At 41.5% G+C, this 23,989-nt stretch overlaps 1 protein-coding gene across 1 annotated transcript; it reads right to left on the bottom strand.

Moving 5' to 3' along the window:
• Positions 1–12,942: 12,942 nt before the first annotated feature.
• Positions 12,943–21,663, bottom strand: btg1 (BTG anti-proliferation factor 1). The gene is made up of 2 exons (XM_006780765.3): positions 21,197–21,663; positions 12,943–17,516 (listed from the first exon to the last, which is right to left on the bottom strand). The coding sequence occupies exons 1-2, from the start codon at positions 21,339–21,341 to the stop codon at positions 17,113–17,115; spliced, it is 549 nt and encodes a 182-aa protein (XP_006780828.1). The 5' UTR covers positions 21,342–21,663; the 3' UTR covers positions 12,943–17,112.
• Positions 21,664–23,989: the final 2,326 nt, after the last annotated feature.

Genomic DNA, 23,989 nt, shown 5'->3' with positions numbered 1-23,989 from the left:
AATGTGGATTAACCTCAGCAAATGGAGAGGAAAAAGGATAACTAAAGTTTAAAGGAGAACATGGGGAAAGGGGGGTCTGGGTGTTGTTGACATGCAGGATGGGTGTCTATGTGTTATTGTCTGCCCCATCTGTCTGGCTTTATCTCTACTTACCACCCCCTGGCCTTGCAGCTCCCTCCCCCCCCCCCCCCCCTCCACCCCATGCTTCACCAGCCCCCACCCGCTACCCTCCTCACCCCCCTCCACCAACAACACATCACACCCTCTTTTGTGCCGTGGTCAGTCCCTCCCCACACGCTGGCAGTCGACCAGCGAGCTTCCACCCACACAAAGTGGTGGCATTGTTCACATGCACAGCACACGTACTATGCGCACAGTTGCTCGCTTGTCTAGAAAGTACACCCTCGCACAGAATGTGAACATCTGCTAGCACGGTTCGCATAAAACAGAAACACGGTGATACATATCAGAGTTGTTGTTTGTAGTTTCAGCACAATTTCTGAATTTTTTGATTAAAAAAAAAAATGAACAAAATATGCATAGAAGTATATGATTAGTTGAGGGTAATCAGATAAAGTTGGGATTAAAAATATTAAAAATACTACTAATGCACCAAATGGCTCTCAGTGGAATCGGTTTTTGAGGTCTTTGAGAATATTGATGCTAGTCCCATATTAAAGATACTTAGTTTAACAAAGTGACTGTAAGCAGAAGACTTAAAAAATACCCAGAAAAAACCCACCTAAATTCACAAAACGAACATTTGACTAGTACATAGATGAAAACTGTACAAACAATCTCTTGATGCTTTACTGTGAATAATGTGCTGTAGCTATTTCTTCATAAACCATACCCTGGCTTCCGTGTTTCCATTTTTTATATTTGCTAAGCTCGGCTGAAACGCGACCACACAGGTGTAATCCACGCACACCTATGCATGCAGCATACGTGGAAAACTCATAAACACAGCTGGGGTACACATAGGAAAGATAAACATTGTTTTGGATGACATCAAAGATGTCCTTGATGAAGTGTTGTGATGCGGGAGAGGGAGGTTTAGTATTTCTCTTTGAACAGGTTTTTTTGTGCGTTTGTGTGTTGGAAGGAACCATGTGGGCCTTCTTTTGTTTGGCTCCCACACCAAATTTTGAAAAAAATCAGCGTGTGAACTATGTCTGAAATTAGTTTAAAAGACTTGTTCCATGCTTCCAAATTAAAGAAGCTTGATAGACACAGATAACTGCGTTTCCACGAGAGGGAATAACACATCATACGTGATAGCTGGCACAAAACTCTTTTACTAACACAAGCCCATTGTGAAATATGCACATTTTCAGGCAATCATGCTCTCAGTCACGTTGTTTTTCTTCGCTGACAGACAGGCACAACTGCAGGCAAACGTGACTCTATCTGTTCTGTTTCCCAACAAATCAGCAGTGTGTTTTCAGCCACTTTCTTAGTCATACTCATCAAGGGGAAAACAAAGAAGACAAACCTTTACCGATAAACCCAAATGAACAGCTGTTCATAGCTTTAAGGTTACAAACATTTCTGTCAATGTTCAGTCAAAGCAAATTGTGCCATTTTACAAACTGTACTCTTGTAAGTGCTGATATGTTGTTGTTTTTTTCACTTGTTTGCATTCATCTTTGCACGTGTTTTATGAGGAAGGAAATAGTGTGTGTACTGTGTGGACACCAGGGCTGAAAACGCATTATGGGAACAACACCGAACAGAAAAATACATGTCTTGTGAGAATGGCGACAAAAAATCCCTTCCCTTGACCCTTATCCATCAAAACTAGATGTCCAACACAAACCTTTATCCAAACCTAAACTAAGAGTCTAACCTTACAACTGAGTAGGAGGCCCAGCGGTAGTTTAAAATAACAAATATGTGTCCACAGAAGAACATGGGGAGGGGCTGGCTTTTTGTCACGTAGCACATGCACTTCTTACATTCAGAACCTTATTCTTAACCCCAAAACCTAATTTAATACTAACATGAAGCACTAAATCCACGTTTTAAACATCAAAATGCCATTTGAAGGGCAAAATATCCTCATTTACAAGCTATAAATCTTGTTTTTTCTATTCTGTTGCTGGTCTCCTTAATATATTCAAATACTTAACCCCAACCTAAACCAGATTCTAACCTGATCCTGAAAGTCTTAACACTCACTTTCTAAAAATGTGTTCACTATCAGATTAGCTAGCTGTTTACTGCCATAAAGACAGAGTTGTTAGCACACAGGGAGGTCACACACTTACACACATACATACAACATCTGACATTCAGTCTGCTAACACTTAAGACAGCGCATCCTTTCCACCCATCCACCCACCCACCCAGTAATTTAATGGAATCAAAAACTAGGCCAAGCATATGCAGCCACAGTCAAGGACTGCTTTCATGTTCTAGCATGCAACTGCAGTTTACATGGTGGAGCTATACTGAGTAGCATTTCCGATTTTATCCTCGTAGATGAAGAAGGAAAAGAAAGGCAGTGGAGTCAAAATGGAATAAAGAGCGAAATGAAAAGGGAGCTTTTAGTACAGTCTACATCAAACTGTGAACTTTAGATAGATGAAGAGCTATTTAAGCATTCGTGTATTTCACGGTAGGAAAAAATAGATGGAAAGACACAAAAGTGCGATTTGATTTTATAGTTTTAATTCATGACAAAAGTTTTATGTTAATTTTGTCATTTTCTTAGCGGCTTGTTACCAAGGTCAGCTGCCCCAGATGTTCACATTGGCCTCTATTTGACATTTCTTTTTTTTTTTTTTCAAGAAAAAGAACTGCATTTTCTTTGTCCTTTCCCGGATCCTTTGGTGCACTGTGGATTTCTGTGTTTTGGCACAGCCAAATAGCCAAAAGTAAAAGGATGTAAACCACAGCTGTCTCAGCCTGTTCTGCATAGTCATGAAAAAAGAGAACTATGCAAGGAAGCTCAGATGAAGACGAGAAAGAAGGGCGAGACAAAGAACCCGTGCCTTTTGGAGATGTCAGCACCACAGGGAGTGCAGTGGTTTTTCACAAAAATTTATCCCAGTTGCTTTGGAGCTCTCGCTTTAGCACTAGACTGTTAGAGAACAACGCCGGTTATGCTTAAGAGTCATTGAGAAGTACCAGGGGGAAAAAATCAAACAACTGAAGAGTGCACAGTGCTAGAAAAGCACGAGAAGAGATAGAAGAGATGAGAGAGAATCAGGGTAGAAAGAACTTCAGAGAGGAGTGAGTGCAGTAAAGACGCGGAGGGGGATTAGAAAAGAAGAACTCGGATATGAAGGGTAGCAGATGTTTCCCTTATGAGACGTATTAAGACTTGAATCCCTCTACCCACACACTCTCAATCGTGCTTTTATTTTTCACTGTGATGTAGGCCAGTGGATTACGCTGTGAACTGTGTTTACTCACATTATTGGTCTGGGAAAAAATCTTTAAGTGTCCAAATCAATGCACACAAGTTCATATACTTTTCTTTAAAGTGTGTGTTTGTGTGTGTGTGTGCTCTCTATCAATGGATGTTACGGCGTCTTTGAACAGTCCAAGCCACAAAGTTGTACCGGCCTGTTTTTCAGAATCAGCCAGCATGGGGGTGAATGTGATGTGGGCATGTCTGAGCCTGTGTGCATGTGCTTGCCTACGTGTGTCTTCACCATGTGCTTTTTTCTAAGTCTTTATTTACAGTCTGAGCAGGGAATGGCAAGATGGCGTCCTCTGTTGCTATACGCTGCATGCACTGTACGGGCTTTTCCTCTGACACAAGTAGGCCAACTGAGTGTGCACTGCAGGCTGGAATGCGTGGCATAGGTCCAGCCCATTCCAGCCGAGCCTGCGCTAGATCCTACCAGAAGTGGTCCAAATGCGGGCGGAAGGATTGCAGCTGATATCCACCCCCCGCCGCTGCCGCCACCACACCCTAACAGCTGCAGTGGGATATGTGTGTGTCTGCTGCTCAGCTCTCCAGTTTCTGAATTGTCCACTTATTTGTGCCTTTGTCCATATCTGCCACCATTCCCCTCTCTTATGTTGTGTTAAAAGCTAAAGGGAATATTAAATGAAAAGACTTAATCATGTTCATATTCACAAACGTTCCAAAGACTGACTTTCAGTTCCACATATAACTTCTCCTCGCTCTTCCTCTCTTTGTCTACGTCTCCCTCAGTGAGATTTCATTTTAATAAGGGATAATATTCACCTCCTCACTGCACATAATAAAAAAAGAGTCTGTGCCTCCTTTAGCTCCTATTGTTACAAATAAAAGTGTGAAAACTTTTGTCCCTTCATTATCGTTTTCCCCCCACTTACTATCGTGTTTTTTGGTCTTCCACTCTCTAATTTGCATCTTCATCTGCTGTCTGTCTCTTGGTATATCTGGAAAGATCAGTTATTTAGAACTAGCAACATTTCAGGTGATTTACAATCACTATCAAAGGTCCAAAATGGCAAAAGAGATTAAAAAAATAACTGTATGAAGAAACATGAGTCATACCTCCTTCTATCTACATCCTATTAAATCTTCTTTCTATTAATGTACTCTCTGTATTATACTCTTCACAGTCCCAGAGTTATATTGGGCACATATGCAATTTCACACACTTGGGCTGTATGGGGATCTGGCCCTGCTCAGCATCACACCTCTTCTGGTTTAGCTTCTATTTCAGCTTTCATTGCAAAGTGTTAATTCATTTATTGCTATGCGAAGCCTTTAGTATTAATATTGGAGTTCTTTAGATTTTGTTTCCGGAGGCATCAGCTTTGCAGTCTTCTTGCTACAAGCTTCAAGAACTTTTGTTGTTCTTTTCACCAAGTTATTGCAAGATACCAAAGATCGTCCGAGTTTTTCTTTTTTTTTATCAGCTATATGCGACAGTTATTGTCTCCAAGATGTAAATGAGTAAGTAGGTAAATTTATTTATATAGCCCTTATTAAGACACACATGACAAGTGCTTTATAATAGATAAAACCAACAAAACAAAAGACATAAGATCAAGAAATGGAAAAAAAATAGAGAAAAAACAGTAAAAGTGCAACCTGAATTCCACTTTAAAAGCCACCAAGCTCACATATCATAGATTGGAGGGCAGAGACTTCCAAAGTGTGGGGTCACAACTTCATAAGCTCTGTCATCATTAGCTTTTAGTCTACACTTAAGAATGGATAACAAGCTCTGGTCAGAAGAACTGAGAATCCTGCTGGTGACATAATGCCACTAAAGTTCTGATGAAGATGGATGTTTCCCCATCCAGAGCTCAAAAGATGAAAGTCAGAACTTTGAATTGAATTCTGAATTTAACGGGGAGCCGGCAGAAGTGTGTTAGGGCCATCTGATAAGGATCGTTGCAGCAGGGTTTTGTACAAGCTGCAGATGACAGGACAAAGTTCACTGATATTTCTCAATTGATAAAGCCAAGAATGAGCCAGATGTTTGTCCCTAATCTCACTAAATACAAATAAAAAAAAATGTTATAAGCGCTACAGAATAAGTTCTTTGAACGTAAATAACCCTTTCTGATTAGAGAAAAATGCCCCCAGGAACCGAAAAAGAAGTCCAGCTGCCTTTAATTTGAGTGCCTAAGACTTGCCTGGCCTTGATGACTGAGAACCTAAACTGACATGGGGTATAAATGGGACACGTCAATATCCAAAGGAGGAATGAAGTTCACACTTGATGAATCACTCTGGGCAAAAAGGAACATGATGACTGCCTTAAAAAGTGCATGCAAACTTCACTACTCCTCTCTACAGTGGAAAAGATTATTCAGACCATAAAACCCAGCACAGGGCTTACAGGCTTTCAGTGTTTAACGTTAGTACATCCAATTTCAGGTTCTGTATCTTTCATGATGTGGGTAAGGAGCAATTTACTAGTCCCATAGGGGAAATTAGAGTGGTACAGCTAATCATTAAGCTGCCAGTCTTATGTAGGTCATGGTTGTTTTTGCATGTCAGATGTTTTACTGTTGCTTTATCAACCATATCTCATGGTCACAGCAGCCAGAATATCAAAAAAAAAAGCTGAAGAAATTAAACTCAGGAATGCTTGAAATAAACAAAGTAGTCTTGGGTGTTTAGTCTGAAGCAATGGGACTATATTAAGTCACATGCTTGTAGAAAAGAAGCATAATTCACTGGGTTACGTGTGTGCATGCAGGCATGTAATAACCAAGAAGTATTTTGACTCTACAGACAAGGATCAATGTTGTTGTTGAGGTGGAGGTGCAAGGTCAAATGTGTGTATGTGCGCGTGTGGTTATCCAGATGTGTGCGTAAGTGTGTTTTTGTATATATATTTGCACACAACTAACTTATGTTCCCCTTTTCACTCGGGCACAGTGCGTTCTGTACATTTTACGCCCATGTGTTTTCATATGGAGGCTGCTGACTGTTACATTGTAACTGGGGGTGTTTTGAAGTTGTTTCACAGAGGATGTGTGCATGCATTCTCAACACAGCTGTGTGCATAATAGAAGAGAAGTCGAGCCACAGATCTTCCTGTCAGTTGTTTTCCTTCTTGCTCTCAAAGTATTTTTTGCTCAGTTCTCAATTAAACTATTTTTCTGCATTTCTTATTTTTAAGCATTTCTCTTATTCTCTCATTGTCGCCCTATTTTTATCCCTTTTTATGTTACACATTTCCACTCAGTTGCGGAGCTCTGGCTTTATCTCTATCTCAAGTCTACAATTCATCATAATTCTCTCCCGATAAACCACCTCCTTTATCGCTGCTAATTCCCATCTGTCTCTCTGTTGCCTTCTGCTTGTAAATGACATCTTGCCCTGATCGCAAACAGGAAACAGCTGAGGTGTTGTGTTCGCTTGTCTTTTTCCTGTCAGTTTCTCAGAAAACTAAACTAAACCGCTAGAATCGAAGCCTACATTTCCAACAGCCGTGCACTCAAACAACAGCCCGATCATGTGGTTCGAGGTTAGCGAGCAGCATCGTGTTTACAAGCATGCGGGGCTTTAAATGAACACGTGCTTTAGGGTAAACGATGTGAGAGTTTCTCCTCTTCTTCTGCTGAAAAGGGAAATCACTTGAGGTAGCTCAATTACACTGAAATCTGGATGATCGAAACCAAGACTGCAGCCTTGGAGAGTGCATCTATGTTGTGCAATGCAGCAGCAGCTTGAAGTCAAAAACAGTGTGAGTGCAGAGATACGAGGATGTGAACCTTGTGTTCTGATGTTTGTGAAATGGCGGCCATCATAACACCTCTCGCTGGGGAAATTTCTCCTACAGTCAGCAGAAAGCTGACGGCCACCGAGCAAGTGACCTTCAGTTCAAGTTTGTGTGTCTGTGTGTGTGTGTTTGTGGAAGTGAGCACAGTCTACCCACTGTGTTTGTCTATGTGAATGAACAGTCTACACACTGCAAAGAGCGTGTGATTGGTTGTGAATGCCTTGTCCTTTTTGCACTGAGGGCTCAAACTAAATAAATCTGAGTGTGCATGTGTGCGACTCGGCGTGCACACATGTACACACACTTGCACCACTGTGTGTGTGGCCAGACTTCATGCAGATCAGGCCTCTTGCTGAGCCCCAAGGCCAGGATATATTTAGGTGGCTGGTTTTCTGTCTCTCCCTCTCCCTCTGAGTGGTTGAGAGTGTTGCCTGCTGATTGGGAGAGGCCAACCACAGGAATATGTTGCCTCCATGTCTCACCACTGGCTTTCAGATAACCATATGTGGGAGAATACAAACGGATGAAGACATCAGCTATGGTTAGCATGTTAGCTTATCATTAGGATGCAGAACTAACTGGTATCACGGCCACTGGGTAGAAGTATAACGTGGGAGAGACTCCGGCTCCTTCAATTCAAGGTCCTACACCGATTACATATCTCCAAGGAAAAGTTGGCCAAGTTCTATCCAGGAGCTGACCCTCTGTGTAACAGATGTAAAGCAGAAACAGGTTCGCTCCTTCATACCTTTTGGACATGCCCCAATCTATTGGGTGTCTATATTTAACACTCTGTCAGAGATGTATAACGTTAAATATGATCCCTCTGCTCTATTGGCTATCTTTGGGGTGATACCTCAAGACATCACTTTGCCAAAATACTATTCGAATTCTATTGCCTTTGCTTCACTTATCGCAAGGCGCCTTATACTTTTAAGATGGAAGCAGGAAGCTCCTCCCACACATGAACAGTGGCTTGCAGAGCTCATGAGGTTTTTACATTTAGAAAAAATGAGATATACACTGGCAGGTTCAACCACCAAATTTCTTAAGGCATGGCAGCCATTCCTGATGTACATGGAAACATTTAAAATGACCACCTTATCATGACTGGATGCCATATCTCTATATCACTATCATAGTTAACTGTACACTGAATGTCCCTTATACATTTTATTTTTATATTTGTTTGTTGTTGTTTGTTTGTTTTTTGTTGTTTTGTAGGGGTTTGTTTGTTTGTTTTCCTTCTCTATTTCTGTTATATTTTGGGGTATTGTAAATACTGAACAGCAAACTACTGTATCTGTATTTGAGACTCCAAAAACATAAACACAGTTTCAGTATGTCCTCTGATGGATTCCTTTGTGTTTCTCAATATAATATATACAATATGTAACAAACTCACAGAGGAAAAACTGCTCTAGAGTTCCCTTCGCCAATGTAGAGCATTATAGCATCTTTTAGGCCCTAATTTTAGGTTTGCAACCTTAACTTCATTACCAGTAGCAGCCAGGGACATGATTGCTGTCTTAGGCACTGTTATAGAGAAGTTCTCAAATACTTTTTTTTTCTTTTTAAGCATCCGTGAGCTCAAACACAATCTTCTCACCCCTCAGGCACAGGCTTGGCCGTTTCACGTATAGGCCTACTGTAGGGAAGAATGTCATAAAAACACTAACACACATTATTTGCCAGTTACGTCATTCAGGCATTTAAACATTATAGCGTAAAAAACACTATATCCTACCTACCCAGCAGTGGACAGGAGACAGATTTATTTCCAGTGTGGCCTCATGTGTGCCTTTGTGTTAAACAGCGCCATGTGTGAAGTCTAATCAAAGTTGTAGTGGCTTTTATGGCACTTAGCAATTCTTATTAACATGTAAACATTGCACTATAATGATTGTCTGTATTTGATTTAAACTGCTTAATATTGTAGAGTTGTTCAAGGTATGATTACCTTAGGAACATTTAAAACAAATATTGCTATATGCCTGTGAAGACATGAAGCTCGGTTCTCTCAGACACAGACACAGACAGACTTTAGCCATAAACGCAAGTGATGGACGCACAGGGAGCTACTTTCTATCACATGAATCCCACTGTGGCTCTTCACCTTACCCCAATAAGGCCTGATGCCAGACTCTGGAAAGAATTCCTGTCCTTCCTGAGTGTGAAGTGACTAGGCACACCGGCAGCCTGGAGAAGGAGGTATAAAGATAGAAAGAGGGCAAGGGAGTGAAGAAGAGGGGCCAGAATAGGGGGTAGTGATATGAAAAGAATCTGGCGAGGAAGAGAATGCAAAACCTGAGAGGGAGATACAGAAGTTAAGTAATTAGATTAGATCTATTTTTGCCCGAAAGAAAGGAGAGAGGACATGCAGAAATTAAATCAAGGGCTCTCACTTACTGCTTTCTGTTACCCCAAAAACAAGACAGTTGTTTGCCAGTAGAAAATCATACAACAGTATCACATGTCCCTCCACACTGAAACTCTTGCATCTGTTAGAGCTGTGTGAACGTCGCTTTATGTATTTTAAGTGCATATCTATATCAGTGCTGTATTTACAGGTCAGTATTAAGTCAACATCTTTCATTTCAGATATCACATGGCCGTGAAACAGTACTATCCAGTTTTCTTTTCTTTCAAGGCTTTCTGGCACAAGTCCGTATATTTTTCTGTTTTCATTCAGGGTTACGTTAGGTTAAGGAAACAAAACTCCCATTCAATTTATATATACTACTACTATATACTATATATACTACCATATAGCCAGCAGCTTGGACTTCCCAAACCACTTATTTGGGAAGGGTTTTTTTTCCATTCTTGGTTCTATATGATGTCATTTGTTTTGTGAGCTCAGAAACGTCGCCCACTTGCTGCTCTTGTTTGTGTGGGGGAGGCAATCAGAAAAAATTTGGCTTGGGAAGAGAACTAAACTATTTTGTTTTCGACACTAAGGATTACGCTAAACTGGGAATCACGCAAGGCTACTCTAAGAATGGGTACTACAATATGGAGCTGGAAAGGAGCATAAAATCCCTTTTGAATTTTTATTTACATACTAAAACACTATATAGCTAAACAGTAGAAGAAAAATGTATTTTCTAGTTGACAACAGCACAAAAGCAACCTATTCTTGCCTGGTTTAGGGCAATGTTGTCTACTGTTTAACTGTCGCACTATGGTCACATCCTCCCTAAAGTCTGCTCCATCCATTCTAGTGACACGGGGGTTCCCAAGCTGAATGCTTTCACCCCTCTTCTTTTTCACCCATTGTCCCTGCTGGTGGGAAGGGTGTGTACAGCAGGGACAAAGCAGATGTCAGTGCTAAAGATGAGTTGTGCCCTGAGGGGAACAGAGCTGGTACAGTCCTTAAACCCTAGAGACCTGGACAGGCAAGGCAGGGATCTGTTTCAAAGAGGCCTAAAGTTGTCCTTGCTTTCTGATTGATGGACACACTCACAAGGAACACAGGGACGCTAATGCAGTGGAAACCTAATCACAGTGGTGTGCTGCACCACTACAATCTTTAGTTATATGTGCATTTTAAAAGATTTGTGCTCACAGTGAAGCATGTGTTGTTGAATGTTTTGTTTCTGCTTTCAATAATTTTGAAAGCTTACAATAAAATTGAAAAATGTAGCATGTTTTTTCTGTTCTCGGAATGCCCAGCACACACTTTCCTATTTTGAATCTGATAAGTAACAGAGCTACAGATACACACAAAGCCTGTTATTGTGAGATGCATTTGCAAAAAAGCTGTTCAGATTTTTTTCGCGGCTAGCTCCAGCTCTAGCTTTTGTCCTTTAAGCAGGGTAGCATAAATACACACGCACTCTGCAGGAGGGCTACTCTGTCATCTTGCTCGCAATAAAGCAGTTCCCAGATGTCTGCCTCCCCCTGTTAGCAGACACACACGCTCACTGTCAGTCACCATGCCTTTGTTCTCAGACTGCAACATATTGCTTGTGCATCACATTCAGGCTTAGTGTACATAAATACTGCCATTGTTGAGCGCTGTACTTTGGTACGGGTCAGAGAATAAGAAGATTAAGTATTAATATTTTATGTCAGTAACTTTACATAGATGATGTAGCCTGCCTTTGTTTGTCACTGGATCATAGCCTTACCTTTCGTAATCAGCAGCAAATTCTGAAACCCTCTTCACACGGTAACCTCTGTTGCTATGTGAGTAAGAGTTGAGGGCAGAAAAGATTACACTGTTGTTTCATCAGTGTCAAGGTGAAACTCCAGCGCAATTCTTAGACGATAGATGAGATTCTGACATAAGATGCAATAGAGTTTGAGCAAAGTGAATAAAAGTGTTCATGAATCAAATCTCTAAATTTACATACGGTTTAAAACAAATTCAGAATTTGCTCCACATCAGTGAATTTTAGCAATATTTTAACTGAATGTTTAAAATTGGCTGTTATATTCTAGCTGTCAAATTTATATTTTCCATGAGACTATAATATAATATTTTCCACACAAACACTGCTTCTCTAATCTACTTCTTGTTTTGTTTTGTTTTGAAGGATAGAAAATGTCTCAAAACAGCTTGCTCAAATGAGTCATTGCGAAACCTTGCCCAGGGAGCATTGCAAAATCCCGATAAATCTGAATCACTTGTGCTCTGTGTCTTACTGTTCAATGTCCTCTTTTTCACTTGAACCCAACAAAACAAACGATTCTGGGCCTTATAGATAGGCACGCCCTGGGAATCTTTGACCTGTTTAGATCAGATAATATGTGAAGAAAACAACTGGTCCTGAATATAACTGAACTTTTTCTCCTTAACGTTGCCCAGTAATTTCGAATATCACTCCCAGCTCTCCGGCTGTTGAGGCCTTGTGCTAGCCAGCGTTTTTAGAAGTAACACAAGCCCAGTCACCTTTCCTCTCTCGTGTCCTCGTCTCTTGCCTAACCCGCTCTTCTAGTTCCCTCCTTTGTGTCAAAATAAGCCACGTGTTTTTCTTTCTCCGCCTGCTGCTAAGCAACCTGGGGGATTCAGTGTTGAAAAGGATTGCAGTCTTAATCTAAACTCACGGTTTCGCAGAGTCAGCTGTTTCGGGTGCAGTAGTATTGTAAATATTGGTGCAATGTCAGTTTGTCGTTTTTTCCAATGATACCTAACGGTAACATCTGTTGCATCTTGTCATTTCCGAGGTGGAAGCACAGGCAGCTCCTTTTAGGAATGATGGGTTTTATTCCAAATGCCTGAGAAATATTATGTGCATGAACATTAGATTTATTGATCAGCACAGTAAACAGGCCTTAGTCATGCTCCCATGCGCCACCCAGCTTTTCTCAGTTTTCCATGTTTATATGTTGCACAACAGTTAAAACATTAAATTGTGGCACCAAATGAGCCCAATTTGATTAAAGCCGGATAGTGGCTTTTCATGTTTTTAAAATCAGTGAGCTGAAATCTCTTTATACAAAGTGCAGCTCACTGTCCCGAGACAGAACCGTTAGTGAGGCAAGAGAATTGCTGACTTGACCTCTTCTCTCCAGTCCTCTTGGTACAGATGGCTCAGTCTTTAAAGCATTGTAGGTCAGCTACCAATCTGGCTTGAGCGACGGCACGGCATCAGAGCTTAGTTTATATTGCTCCTGCTTCATTCAGGCACGTAGAAGCTTTTATTTTATTGATTAACGTCTGTATTAATATGTCTTCCCCACCCCTGTCCCCATTTTGAAATGTAAAGTGAGTACAGAAGTAAATGATGACACAATTCAAAGGGAATTATGATGCCAAGATAGGAAATCTTTTATTACAGAGAAAAAAAACAAAACTTTTCTTCCAAAATATAGAAATCTGTACAACTTCCGCACAATCAATTTACATGAACTGTACAAATTTACAGCAGTTCATCACAACATACCCAAGGAAAAATAAACTGAACACGATAAAGATGTACTGACATGAAATCACAAGATACAGCTTTTCTTCTTGGGTAAGCTCAGATTTTTTTTGTTTATTTTCTTGTTTTATACGTAAATAGAAAAAAAAAGGGAAAAACAGAAAAGAATGAACGAAAAAAAAGAAAAAAGAAAACAAAGAAAAAAAAAAAAAAAACAAAGGATACGTCTACAGTCACAGATCATGGAAACTAATAATTTTACCAGAACAACTTTGGTCCTTGCCAACACTCCCATCACAAATGGCTTCACTTACGAAAAAGCATTATCCATGTTAAAAGATGAAATACAAAAAAGGAATACGTCTGAAAAACAAAAAGGAAACAAAACACCTCAGCATAGAAATTATTGGCACTTCCCATGTGTAATGTTATGTACTCTACCATTTGTTGTACAGTTACAATACATTCTACAATATGTAAAACACCTCAAATGTGAAAGTGGCAATAATTCAACTAATCGATGACAGTATTGACAACAACAACAACAAAACTGCTGTTCCCTTCCTGTTTCATATCTTAACATGCACAACGTTTCCATAAGAGCTATTTATTGAATGTCTGAGGCCTGAGTTTGGCAATACATTCCAGGAGAGACTCCTCGCGTCTCAAAAAAATGTCGCACAACTTCAACATTTAGTGCATTTATGTGCTATTTTACCTCTGACTACTCAAAGCACTCTCACAACAATTTTTGTAATCTAAGTGCGCACAAGCTGAATGGATGCCATTTAAATAGTTAACATCAACTGAGGACTTTAAACCATTTCAGGTGGTAGTAGCAAAGTCGAAAAGGTGTCCAAGGGGAATTTGGGTTTTTTTCGGTTTTAATTTTTCGAAGCCCCAGAAGAATTAAATTCTGTTAAAAACTGGGTTAGACCACCAGACTAAAAATCCTCTTAAAAAAAAAAAAAAAAAAAAAAAAAAGAGGATGAAGAGGGCAAAATGGATATGAGTGGAAAGATGAGGAAACTCTAGCAGTGTGACCATAAAATACATCAAAAGCAGTGAGACGAGATGATCATCTCTCGTCTGAAATATAGACCAATCTCAAAACATCTCACGTGACGTTAAAAAGCTTTAATGGAGCAGCATGATTTTAAAACTGGTGTCCACCATGGAAACCAAAGCACTGGGCTCTCAGCCCAGCAAGCTCTCCTCCATCTGCCCAACATGGAATAACTGCTTTTCACAGATTGCTGAAGGGAGTATCAGCAGAGAACAGGGTGCAGGGGGGTTAGGGGGGTTGCAGTGCGTCAAAGGCTATAGCTATATTACCCATGATCCTCTCAAGCTTAGGGGAGCTTAAACACCCATAGGTCTGGTGATGAGCGGCGAACCAGCCTGCCGTGACAGATTTGGCCAGTGGCTAAGGCCTGAGCAACACCCGTAGCCGTTCTAGCATCTGTTCCATCATCCTGTTACCCATTCAACCCCAGAACCGGGAGTGGAGTGGGGGTACACCAGACAGCCACAACATCCTTTCATATGCATGTAAACAAAGTTGCTACGCAAACTCAGTAATTAAGTGCAGCGCGATCCAGTGAGATGAAAACAAAAAAACAATGGCCTTAGTACCCTCAATTCTTCATCTTTGATCCATGTTTCCTTGTCTCCCACTAGCCCACCCCCTTAAGTGCAGCTTGAGCACGCCAAGCGCGTGTGCTGGTTATCCATCACTGCTGAGGGAGGGTCGAAGGGTTCTGGTCAGGGTGGGGGATGTTGAACATGTCTGAGAGGGAGGGGGCTGGAGGGATTTTAGCTGCCCTGGACAAAAGAGTCCGGCCCTGGCCCCCGCCTCTCTCACACCAGCTCCCCACGCCTGCCTTCCTTACCCAGCTCCCTACGGTGGTGGATGATGATATGTGTCACATTAAGTCTACCTGCATCCACAGGGGGTCAGCTAGCAGCATCCTGGCCTGCTCTTGGCTAAACAGGAGGTCTGAGCTTAAGGGGGTGATATGTGGTACTTGAGGCACTCTAACCCTGACACCAGGACGGGTGGGGGCAGTTGAAGCTGCCAGGCTGGAAAGGGGACACCTCCGGCGAGGGTCCAGGCAGCACAATGCACCAGGTTGGCTCTCGTAAGCCTGGCATTAGTTAACATCACAAATGGCTCAAAATACTTGACAATGAGGTCTCCATAAGGCAGTGCACCTCCAATCCCCCCTCCAGAAAAAAAAAAAAATTAAAAATAATTATCTCTCTTTTACAAGACCTTTGAAACAATTAATGGAAATAGAAGTTTGATATGGCCTGATTTTTATTTTTTATTTTACTTTTTTTCCCCAATTCAAGTTAAAGTTAAACTCTGAACACTTGATGCTCCAGACCTCCCTTTGGCCAAAGTGTCACAAAGTCATCACTAAGGTCAGACCTTTCAGGCTATTCTTTTTTTCTTTTTTAAAATCAGCAACATAAATCACCATCTGTGCATGTCAGAGGTGGTGTGCAGGGAGGGAGGGTGGGGGTAGCTTTGCATTGTGCCAGAATCAACAGTGCCATATGAATGGATAACAGAATGTTTTTAACATACCACCCAGAATACTCTCCACTTATATTTAAAAAAAAAAAAAAAACAGCTCTGAAATGTTCACAAATACAGTGTTAAAAGGTTTTGAAATCCATTGTTGCACACTCCCCACGTGACCAGACATCAGTCCATGGCGACATTGGGAGCTACAGTATCATCAAACGGCTAAAAATGGGCAGGGCAGTAAGAACGGTGAGAAAAGATGACATTTGAATGGATGGAATGCAAGCGATTTTCTCCAAAAGGTGCACATCCCACACAATCTCACGTCAAAGTGCATTCAATGTTAATTCTAACTGGGCCACAAGACCAAAATTTGGCGAAAAAGACCCCACCCCCCCACCCCCATGCTACACATTGAGTTTTGGTAATGCAAGAGAAGTGTTGAAGGAGAAAGGGGGCTAAATTAAACAACACAGGGACTTGATTGTGAATTTCAACAACATTCATTACCTAGAGGGAAGAGGAAGGTAAATGGATCGACTTTCCTTCCCTCAGAAAGCTACACAAACATGGGTGACAGGAGGGCGATGGTGTAATGGGACACACTGGTATCCATAGGTAACAGGTGTCACAACACATTCCACTTGCACTTACATACAGGCCGGAGAGAAGGTTGGGATGAATGGTTTCTTTAAACTTGTTGTCGTGAGGAGAAGGGGGAGGAAGAGAAGTTAAGACCGTAAGCCCCTTTTGTTTTTTTTATCCAATGGCTAAAAGATAAAGAAAATATATTCCCTGTGGTCCAAAAAAGGGTTTTTTATAGAAAATAGAGATGCTCTCATTGGGAGTTTCTTTACCTTGAGCTTGGATTTCACTGGGCACAGTCTGAACCTCAATTTCCTCCCCACCCAGGAAGCAAAATAAATGAAAAACAGCAAACTGGGGGAAAAAAAAAAGTTTTGAATTTTCTGATTCGGGGGTAGTTCTTAACGAAGAAAAAAAGTATCCATGTAATTTGGACTGCTGTTTCTGCAGTGGTGTGTTGAACATATACCCATAGTAACCACAAATAAGTGCAAAGTCAATGCTGATAGCCCCCTCGGACACAGAGCCGATCACCGGCGTTTACAGTTGAGAGTGCAGGGGTAGGCGGAGCCAGTTTCCATGGGTGTTCCTGGTTGGTTGGTTTGTTAGTTTAGCTGCCCCAACAGTTCCATTTCCACAAAGCCTCTCCTAAAAAATGGAGTGCCTAGCTCATCCAATGACACAACAGAACAGATGATAATGGGGAGAGAGGGTAGAAAATAGCAAACCTACAAGGTTTCCATCACCTGGACGATAGGCCACATCCTCTGTTTTCTTTTTTTGTTTGTTTTTGTTTTTTCTTTTTTTTTTTTTTTCCTTCTTTCACTATTTCATTTCATATTCTTAGCTTTAAAAAGGCTCACCCTGGTCTAGCCAAATGACCAGCCATGGCGTGACCCTGAACAATAGTAGGCCTGGGTGACTATGTGCCGCTTTAACTAGACACAGTCATCATATTGTAGCCTTTGGAGGGACTGGTTCTTCCCAGCACCATCAGTTCCTCCTTGCAGCTGATGTGACTGTCCACCATAGGGTTCACTGCCCCGCTGTTTCCTGAGGGGGAGCTGGTGGTGGCTGTCGCTGGCATTCCTCCCGGGCCAGGCTGCGACTCATACAGGACGCAGATGGATCCATCTTCGCCAATGCGGTAGGAAACCTCAAAGGGGTCCACCCAGAGCGTGAGCTCACTGGGCAGCAGCAGGTAGAGTTGCTGGATGGTCAGACCGATACGCTGGCCTGCCTGCCACACCAGGGGGTCCATCTTGTGGTTGATGCGAATGCAGCGGTAACCTGAGCCCTTGCAGGGCCTGTCTGGAAACCAGTGGTGCTTATATTGCTCTGCAGGGAAACAAAGAGAGACAAGGTGGAGAAAATGTTTAGCTCTGACAAAAAAACCCAAAAAAACAAAACAGACCCTTGTTACTAACATGTCAAGACAGCAAGATCATGTCATAAGCAAAGAAGGAAAAAAACAAAGGCGTAGTAATGTAAGATAATACAGGAGCCAGAGATCTGCAATAAACTGGAGGTTTACCAAAGGTTAAAGAGAAAGCAGACAGGCTGTACTTTGTGTCAGATAAGCCCAGATGATTTAATAAGACTGTAAAAACATCTAACCTAAAAAAAGGGCATCATAAAATGAAAACAACAAAGCAATTTTATGATATATGATATGCTTAATATTCTCCAAGTCTTGATCAAACCTAACATTAAACAAAACATTATGTTCAGCACTTTTTGTTGGATCTCCGTATTGTAAATGAGAACAAGGACACTTAATTAAGAATAGTATATCTTAATCTTGTGCAATGCATTTAAGCCAGGAGGCAACTTAAATGTTTATAAATGAGATGCAACTGGTGCTGTCAAAGTAAGTCCAATGCATTATTATGCAAAAAACATTTGCTGAAACCCGTTACTGGTTTAGACAAATCTTTTTCTGCAGAGAAATAAAAATGATTTAATACAGTTCATAAGTGCATTTATTCTCAGGGAACTACAGAATGTTTCTGTAGGTGTTCCTACAAATGTCCCATTTAGCCTAGAGCGCATCCAATTCACAAAGTGTACCTAGATGCACAGAAATACAGAGTTATTGAACGCTCCAGCAAAAAGAAAGGAAAAACACTATCACCTGTTACAGGCCTCATAAGCAGCCATAAACAGGCCTACGTGACAAAAAAGGCTGCCACTGAATTGCACAATCCTTCCACTGGCCTTCCTCAGTGTCACAGAGTCTCCCATGACTGGCTGAACAAAAACACCAAAAGTGTCCCAGCCAGCCATCTGGGGCAGCTCCGCCTCTTAAAGGGAAAGGGTTCCCATTTTTAAAAAAAAAAAAATCTGTCCGTCTATGTGGAAGTTTCAGATGTGCGCTGAAACTAGTGATTCACAGTGGTGCTACTCTCAGTATGGGTCATATTACTGCGCAATGAGTAGCCAATCAGACAGTTAAGTGTTTGAGTTGAGTTTGTGTAAATGTTAAACGTGGCCCATATTTTTCTCGTAACTTCACTTTTAGCTCATAAAAAAGCCTGTCATCTTTCTCCTATGATAGCAGGACACTTTCAAATCCCTTTTGTTCCAAGCGTTTTATTTACCAACCTCTCACTTTAAGATACACACCTACCCACCATTTACCCTGACAAGGCTCCTCCATATTGAATTCCCATTGATGGTAACTTCATTGTAGCCAATGAAAAACAGGCTAAAGGAAGTGGGTCAGCATTCAGTCTAGGGCCCGGAGGCCACCTGTATGCACCCACCAGGATAATAACAACCCCTCCCTTCCTCCCCACCCTCCTCCTGTGCCTTATCGCAGGAGTCTGTATACTGCCGAGCTAATAGAGGGGCTGGCACTCGTGAAAGAGCACAAGAGGCTTGATGAGCTTTCAGCCTCAGACGGAACCACAAAGGCAGCTACCTACCCCAGAGCAGCTGGGAAATGATCAGCTCAGCATGGCCTATTCTTAAAAACGAGGGCAGATGGGAGGAGGAGGTGGAGAGAGAGAGGGGGTGGAAAAGTAAGCAGACGAGTGTGCGCTTAACCTAAAGAGTTTAACCAAAGAGGGTTGTTTACTCATTGTAGCCGACCTTGACCATGGCTCCGTTTTGGACCGTTGGGTAGTTTCCATTTGGGAACCTTGTCTGTTACTTTTTAGACAAACCAAGAACCTTGCCTTCTACAATTACACAATCTCTGTGGTTGCAATCTGGCCTTTGGGACTCATTTCCTCACTTCCCTTTGCGCAGCACAAACAGGAGAAGCGAGGAACTCTGCTTTTCAGCATGCAGACACAACAGTAACTGTGAGGATTCAAAGCACAAAAGAGCTCCGGCTGCCCTATTTTAGCAGCGGCAAGGCCCATGGGGTACTACCACACACTCTCTTTTGTTTTCACATATTTTCCTCATCCAAGAAAACAAAAAAAGAAACCTGGACACGGTGGAGCCAATTTATTTTTCTTTTTAGAAAATAAAGCTAATGAGTGTTGCATTTGCAGCAATACAAAACTTATAATTTACACTATTTGTTCTAATTGATGTTTGCGATCACTAAATATAGGATGTTCCAGTAGATTTCCCCTCCATTTTGCCTTTCCGTCTTCAACGTCTGCCTCTAGGCGCCCACCAAAACATCTCCCCTCCCCCCACAAAGGCCTCACAGCAGACTCCAACTTTTGTCTGTTTACATACGCCAACCCCCCTGAACTGACTGCTCACTGGCATTTTGTGCAAATGCTTAACTCATAATTTGCTCTACCCACACACTATACCGTACTGTTCATTCCTCCAACTGTGTGATTGATAAATAAAACCCCCTAAAACCATTTTCAGATATCAGCAGGTCCAAATGGTGACTTTTTGGTCATGATTGAAAGATGGAAATCTTTGCAATCTATTCTAAATAGAAATAAATAGCCTAACTTGCTCCATATGGACAGGATCCTGCAACCATTTAGCAGTTTAAGAGCTATTTTTGTGAGAGACTCTTATACAGGAAAATGTAGGTCATCTGCTGTTGCATGTGGAGGGAATTAGACAGATGTATAGGAGCTTTAAGAGCCCCGAGAGAGGAATGCGTTTACAGCAAAAAAACAAAATAAAAAAAAATGAGACAATCCCTGAGCTGTACTGTTCTGCAACATCTGCTATAAAACCCAGTAATAGTCAAATTAAGCCTGGGTGTACAACTAAGGCTTCATTTCCTGAAAAGTAAAAGCATTGTTTTCTCTCCATTCCTTACATACACATGTTAAGTGGACTGTGGGAACCCTAATGAAATAAATATGAGACGTGGTAAAATATGACCTCATCTTTTAACCGCATGGTAATACCAAAAAGAGTGACATATGTTGTGGAGCAAATCAACAACCTTCCAAATTTAACACAAAGCAGATAAACAAATGCAAATGAAGGGTGCTACATATCAAAAGGTCGCGTGCGCAGTGCCAAACAGCTAATAAAGTGTGGTCTTAACACTGACAGTCTTTCATTATTAAATCAATTCGTTCTTAGCATTACGTAATCGAGCAGCCTGTGTCGTCTCACTGGGGGATGTTTTTGCTCTATTCTCTGTGTGCACTATCGGGCGACTCAGAGGCGCACTTCCTTGTTCGAGCCAGTCGAGCGTCCCTCTCTCTCTCCCCGCCCCCACCCTTCAAGCTAAAAACAGCACATACATTAAACTTTAACCAATTCGTATTTTCAACATTATTTTTACTTCGAAATATTAATTCGCGTCGACGAAAACTGGCGACAAATCGCCTTGGATCATCCAATGCGTTTTCCTTTCTCCGACGTGCGCAATTAGCGGTGCGCTATGGTAGCGCTGAAAGTGATACTTAGGAGAACAAAGAAAGGCTTCTTCTGAATCATTCTCAAATCTATTAGAACTCAAAGTTAACCACTGATCCGTGAAACAAACCCCAAAGTCGATGTGTGGGATGGTATATTAGAAGTCTAAAAGGGATTTTGTGAACGGAAGTGGAATTTTTTGTTGTTGCGTGTTTCCTTACCTGCCAAAATGTCCTGTAAGCTTTGGCTGAACGTTTGGACCTGTCGATCGTTTACGTGTCCTTTTACCCTCAGAAATCTCGACAGAAATCCGACGGCGGCGTTAATCTCTGGTTTCATCGTTCCCCGGGCACAAAGGGTATGCATTGAGAAAGGCAACGGCGACGATGCGTGCGCTTTTGTTGTTTTTCCCTCTGTTTGTCCGACTGTGTAGTCTTTCTGTCAAATTCGGAGCAGCGATCCTTATCTCTGGGCGCTTGGGTTGTTTCTCTTGGCATTTATTAGTCGAGGTAGAGGGGATTTCTCACTAGAGAGTCCGTGTGCTAGGACGGTACAGTGTTGGGAAATAGACGCCTGTTGTTGGTAAATACAGGGGGTTGGAGGTCCCTTGGTGAAACGTTAACCAACCCAAACACTCGCTTTCCTCCTCCAGAGTGAAGGTCCCGGAGCCTGTGAGTGTGCCTTTATACAGCTCCCTCCCTCCTCCTCCTCAGAGCTCCGTCATAAGCTGCTACAGCAACTACATCTCACCAATCCCAGGGCCTGCCACGGCCTGACGAGCCACATATAGGAGGAGCGTATGAGCCTTCACGTCACCGTTCTGAAAATAGAGGTACACGGCGTGAAATCGTGGTGCGTTCAGTCCCTGTTGGAAATTCGGGAAGTCAGGGGGGAGGGAAAAAAGGGAAACAAAAGCACAAACGACGAAAAACAATCCAAAATCACACAATCCTGCTCGAGGACGTGAGCTCATATATTTATGTCAGAATTTAAGACAGAACTAAGAGATGTTTGAAAATACTGCAAGTCCGCGGGGCCACATTTCGTGTTGACGAACCATTTTTGTTGTTTTTATTCTTTGCTTTGTTTATTTCCTTTTTATGCCCGCTCCTGTTGTTAATCCTTTACGCACACATATAGCACAAAGAAGAAATAAACAGTACCCGACAATCTGGCATTCAGTTTCTCTGTACTATTCAAAATAAACGTGTTCAAAAAACAGTTTTGTGTTAGAAAAAACCTACTGGGGGAAAAGTCCGCTTTTGGCGACTTTTAATGTTAAATGAGCGATCTTAAACTTACAGTCACTTTTTACACGTGAGTGCGATGGTTTCTTTGTTGCAGTATCCTATTCACCACGCTTATATCTGTTCCAACAGGTCGTCACAGTGGTCTAGAGGAGCTTAACATGCCCAGCAGCTGTGTACGTTTCTTTCATGTTCCCCTCCAGTCTCACTTAACCCTTTCATCCCAGCCCTCTGCTGGTTCCTGTTTAGTAAATGCACCCAGAGAAACAAACACACATAAAAAGGTTAAAAATGTAACACACATTCCAAAGTTCAGCTAGTTTTAAATTCTAAGAAAAATCTAGTTGGTTAAAAAAATGACAGCATTTTCAAACTAACTACAGCTTTGTTCCCAGCACTGAAAACAACTGCAAATTTATTAAGCATTTTTTCTTCTAAAACAGTCCAACAGACTTTATTTTTCCACTTTATGCATCCCAGAAAGACTCATTAACTCATTAATACTAGAGGTTATATGAAATTACCCACATTCTTTCCCAGAAGCCAAAAACATATTTGAAGTTTCAGATTTTCTCTTTGAACATATCCCTGCATTTAGAATACATAGTCATTCTATCACTGTAATAAAAAAAATTAGGGTCAAGAATTGACTTCAACATAAAATATGACTATTTTAAAAGCAAAATGTGCATTTAAAAACAATCTCTGCTTTGTACTACAGAAAGTAAATGTCACAACTACTATTTAAGGGTTGTTTCCTTCTTCTTACGTCAAATAAACGTAGACAGAATAGGCAGGTGTGTATAAGAAAGAACTGTTTACATTCCCCACTATATCACAACAATACACCAGTGCGTGTGGCTGAGCAGGCCTAAGAGTGTTTGTACACACAAGAAACAGGAAGCCTCAATCAACTGAAAATTCAAATCTTGTGTGACAAACACACAGGAGGCAAGATTGCTCTAGATCTCTTTTCAAAGACCACTCCTTTACCTGCTTATTAAAATCAGTGGAAAAGTACAGGGTGTTATCGTTTGTTTGTCTCAAACTCGCTCCCGATGACCCGCTGAGCTTTCCAATCATGATGCAATCAGACAGACCAAGACTTTGCTGACTGGTTCAACAAGTGACCCAAAGGCACACAAAATGTAGACGTGTGTCTATGCACGTGTGCCTAGGGCACACACATCAGTGTAAAGTTGTTGTGACACACACACTGCAGCCCTAATTTTGACATTACCTGATGCAGGTGGTGACAGATCAGGCATTAAGCGGCCTTGTCCTGCCAGCTTTCTAGTACAGAGTCTACCTTATGTCCAATAGTGTACACGTAAGATCAGCACAGATAAAAGTCCAGTGAACCGAGCCAGTGGGTGTGTACTGTTTCCTGCAGGCTCTACCCAGGCAGAACTCTAACCTAAACCAAATGGAGTACTTTCAGTAATGAGAATGCATTGTGGGTAAAGTAATTCTCTGTTAATACTGTTAATGAGTTCAAGTGTGAAACTAGCTAGATAGCTTTTATCATGCTGCCAGTTGGTGTTGTCATGAGGCTGGGATTTCTGACTTCAATGCAATACCCTGAAAAATACAAATATCTGAGAGCATTTTGAAAATACAAGGGAAATAATGTATAATATAATGTATAATAATCTATCTATTAGGGGTGCAACGATACACAAAATTCACAGTTCGGTTTGATACTTTGGTGTCAAGGTTCGATATTTTTTCGATACAAAAGAAAATGTTCATGCCTTTTTAATTTGT

Source organism: Neolamprologus brichardi, chromosome 17 (genome assembly GCF_056152115.1).
Source record: "Neolamprologus brichardi isolate AB-2024 chromosome 17, ASM5615211v1, whole genome shotgun sequence".
Classification (NCBI taxonomy): Eukaryota; Metazoa; Chordata; class Actinopteri; order Cichliformes; family Cichlidae; genus Neolamprologus; species Neolamprologus brichardi.
The sequence above is the reverse complement of the archived record's forward strand: the minus strand, read 5'-3'. Positions and strand labels throughout refer to the sequence as shown.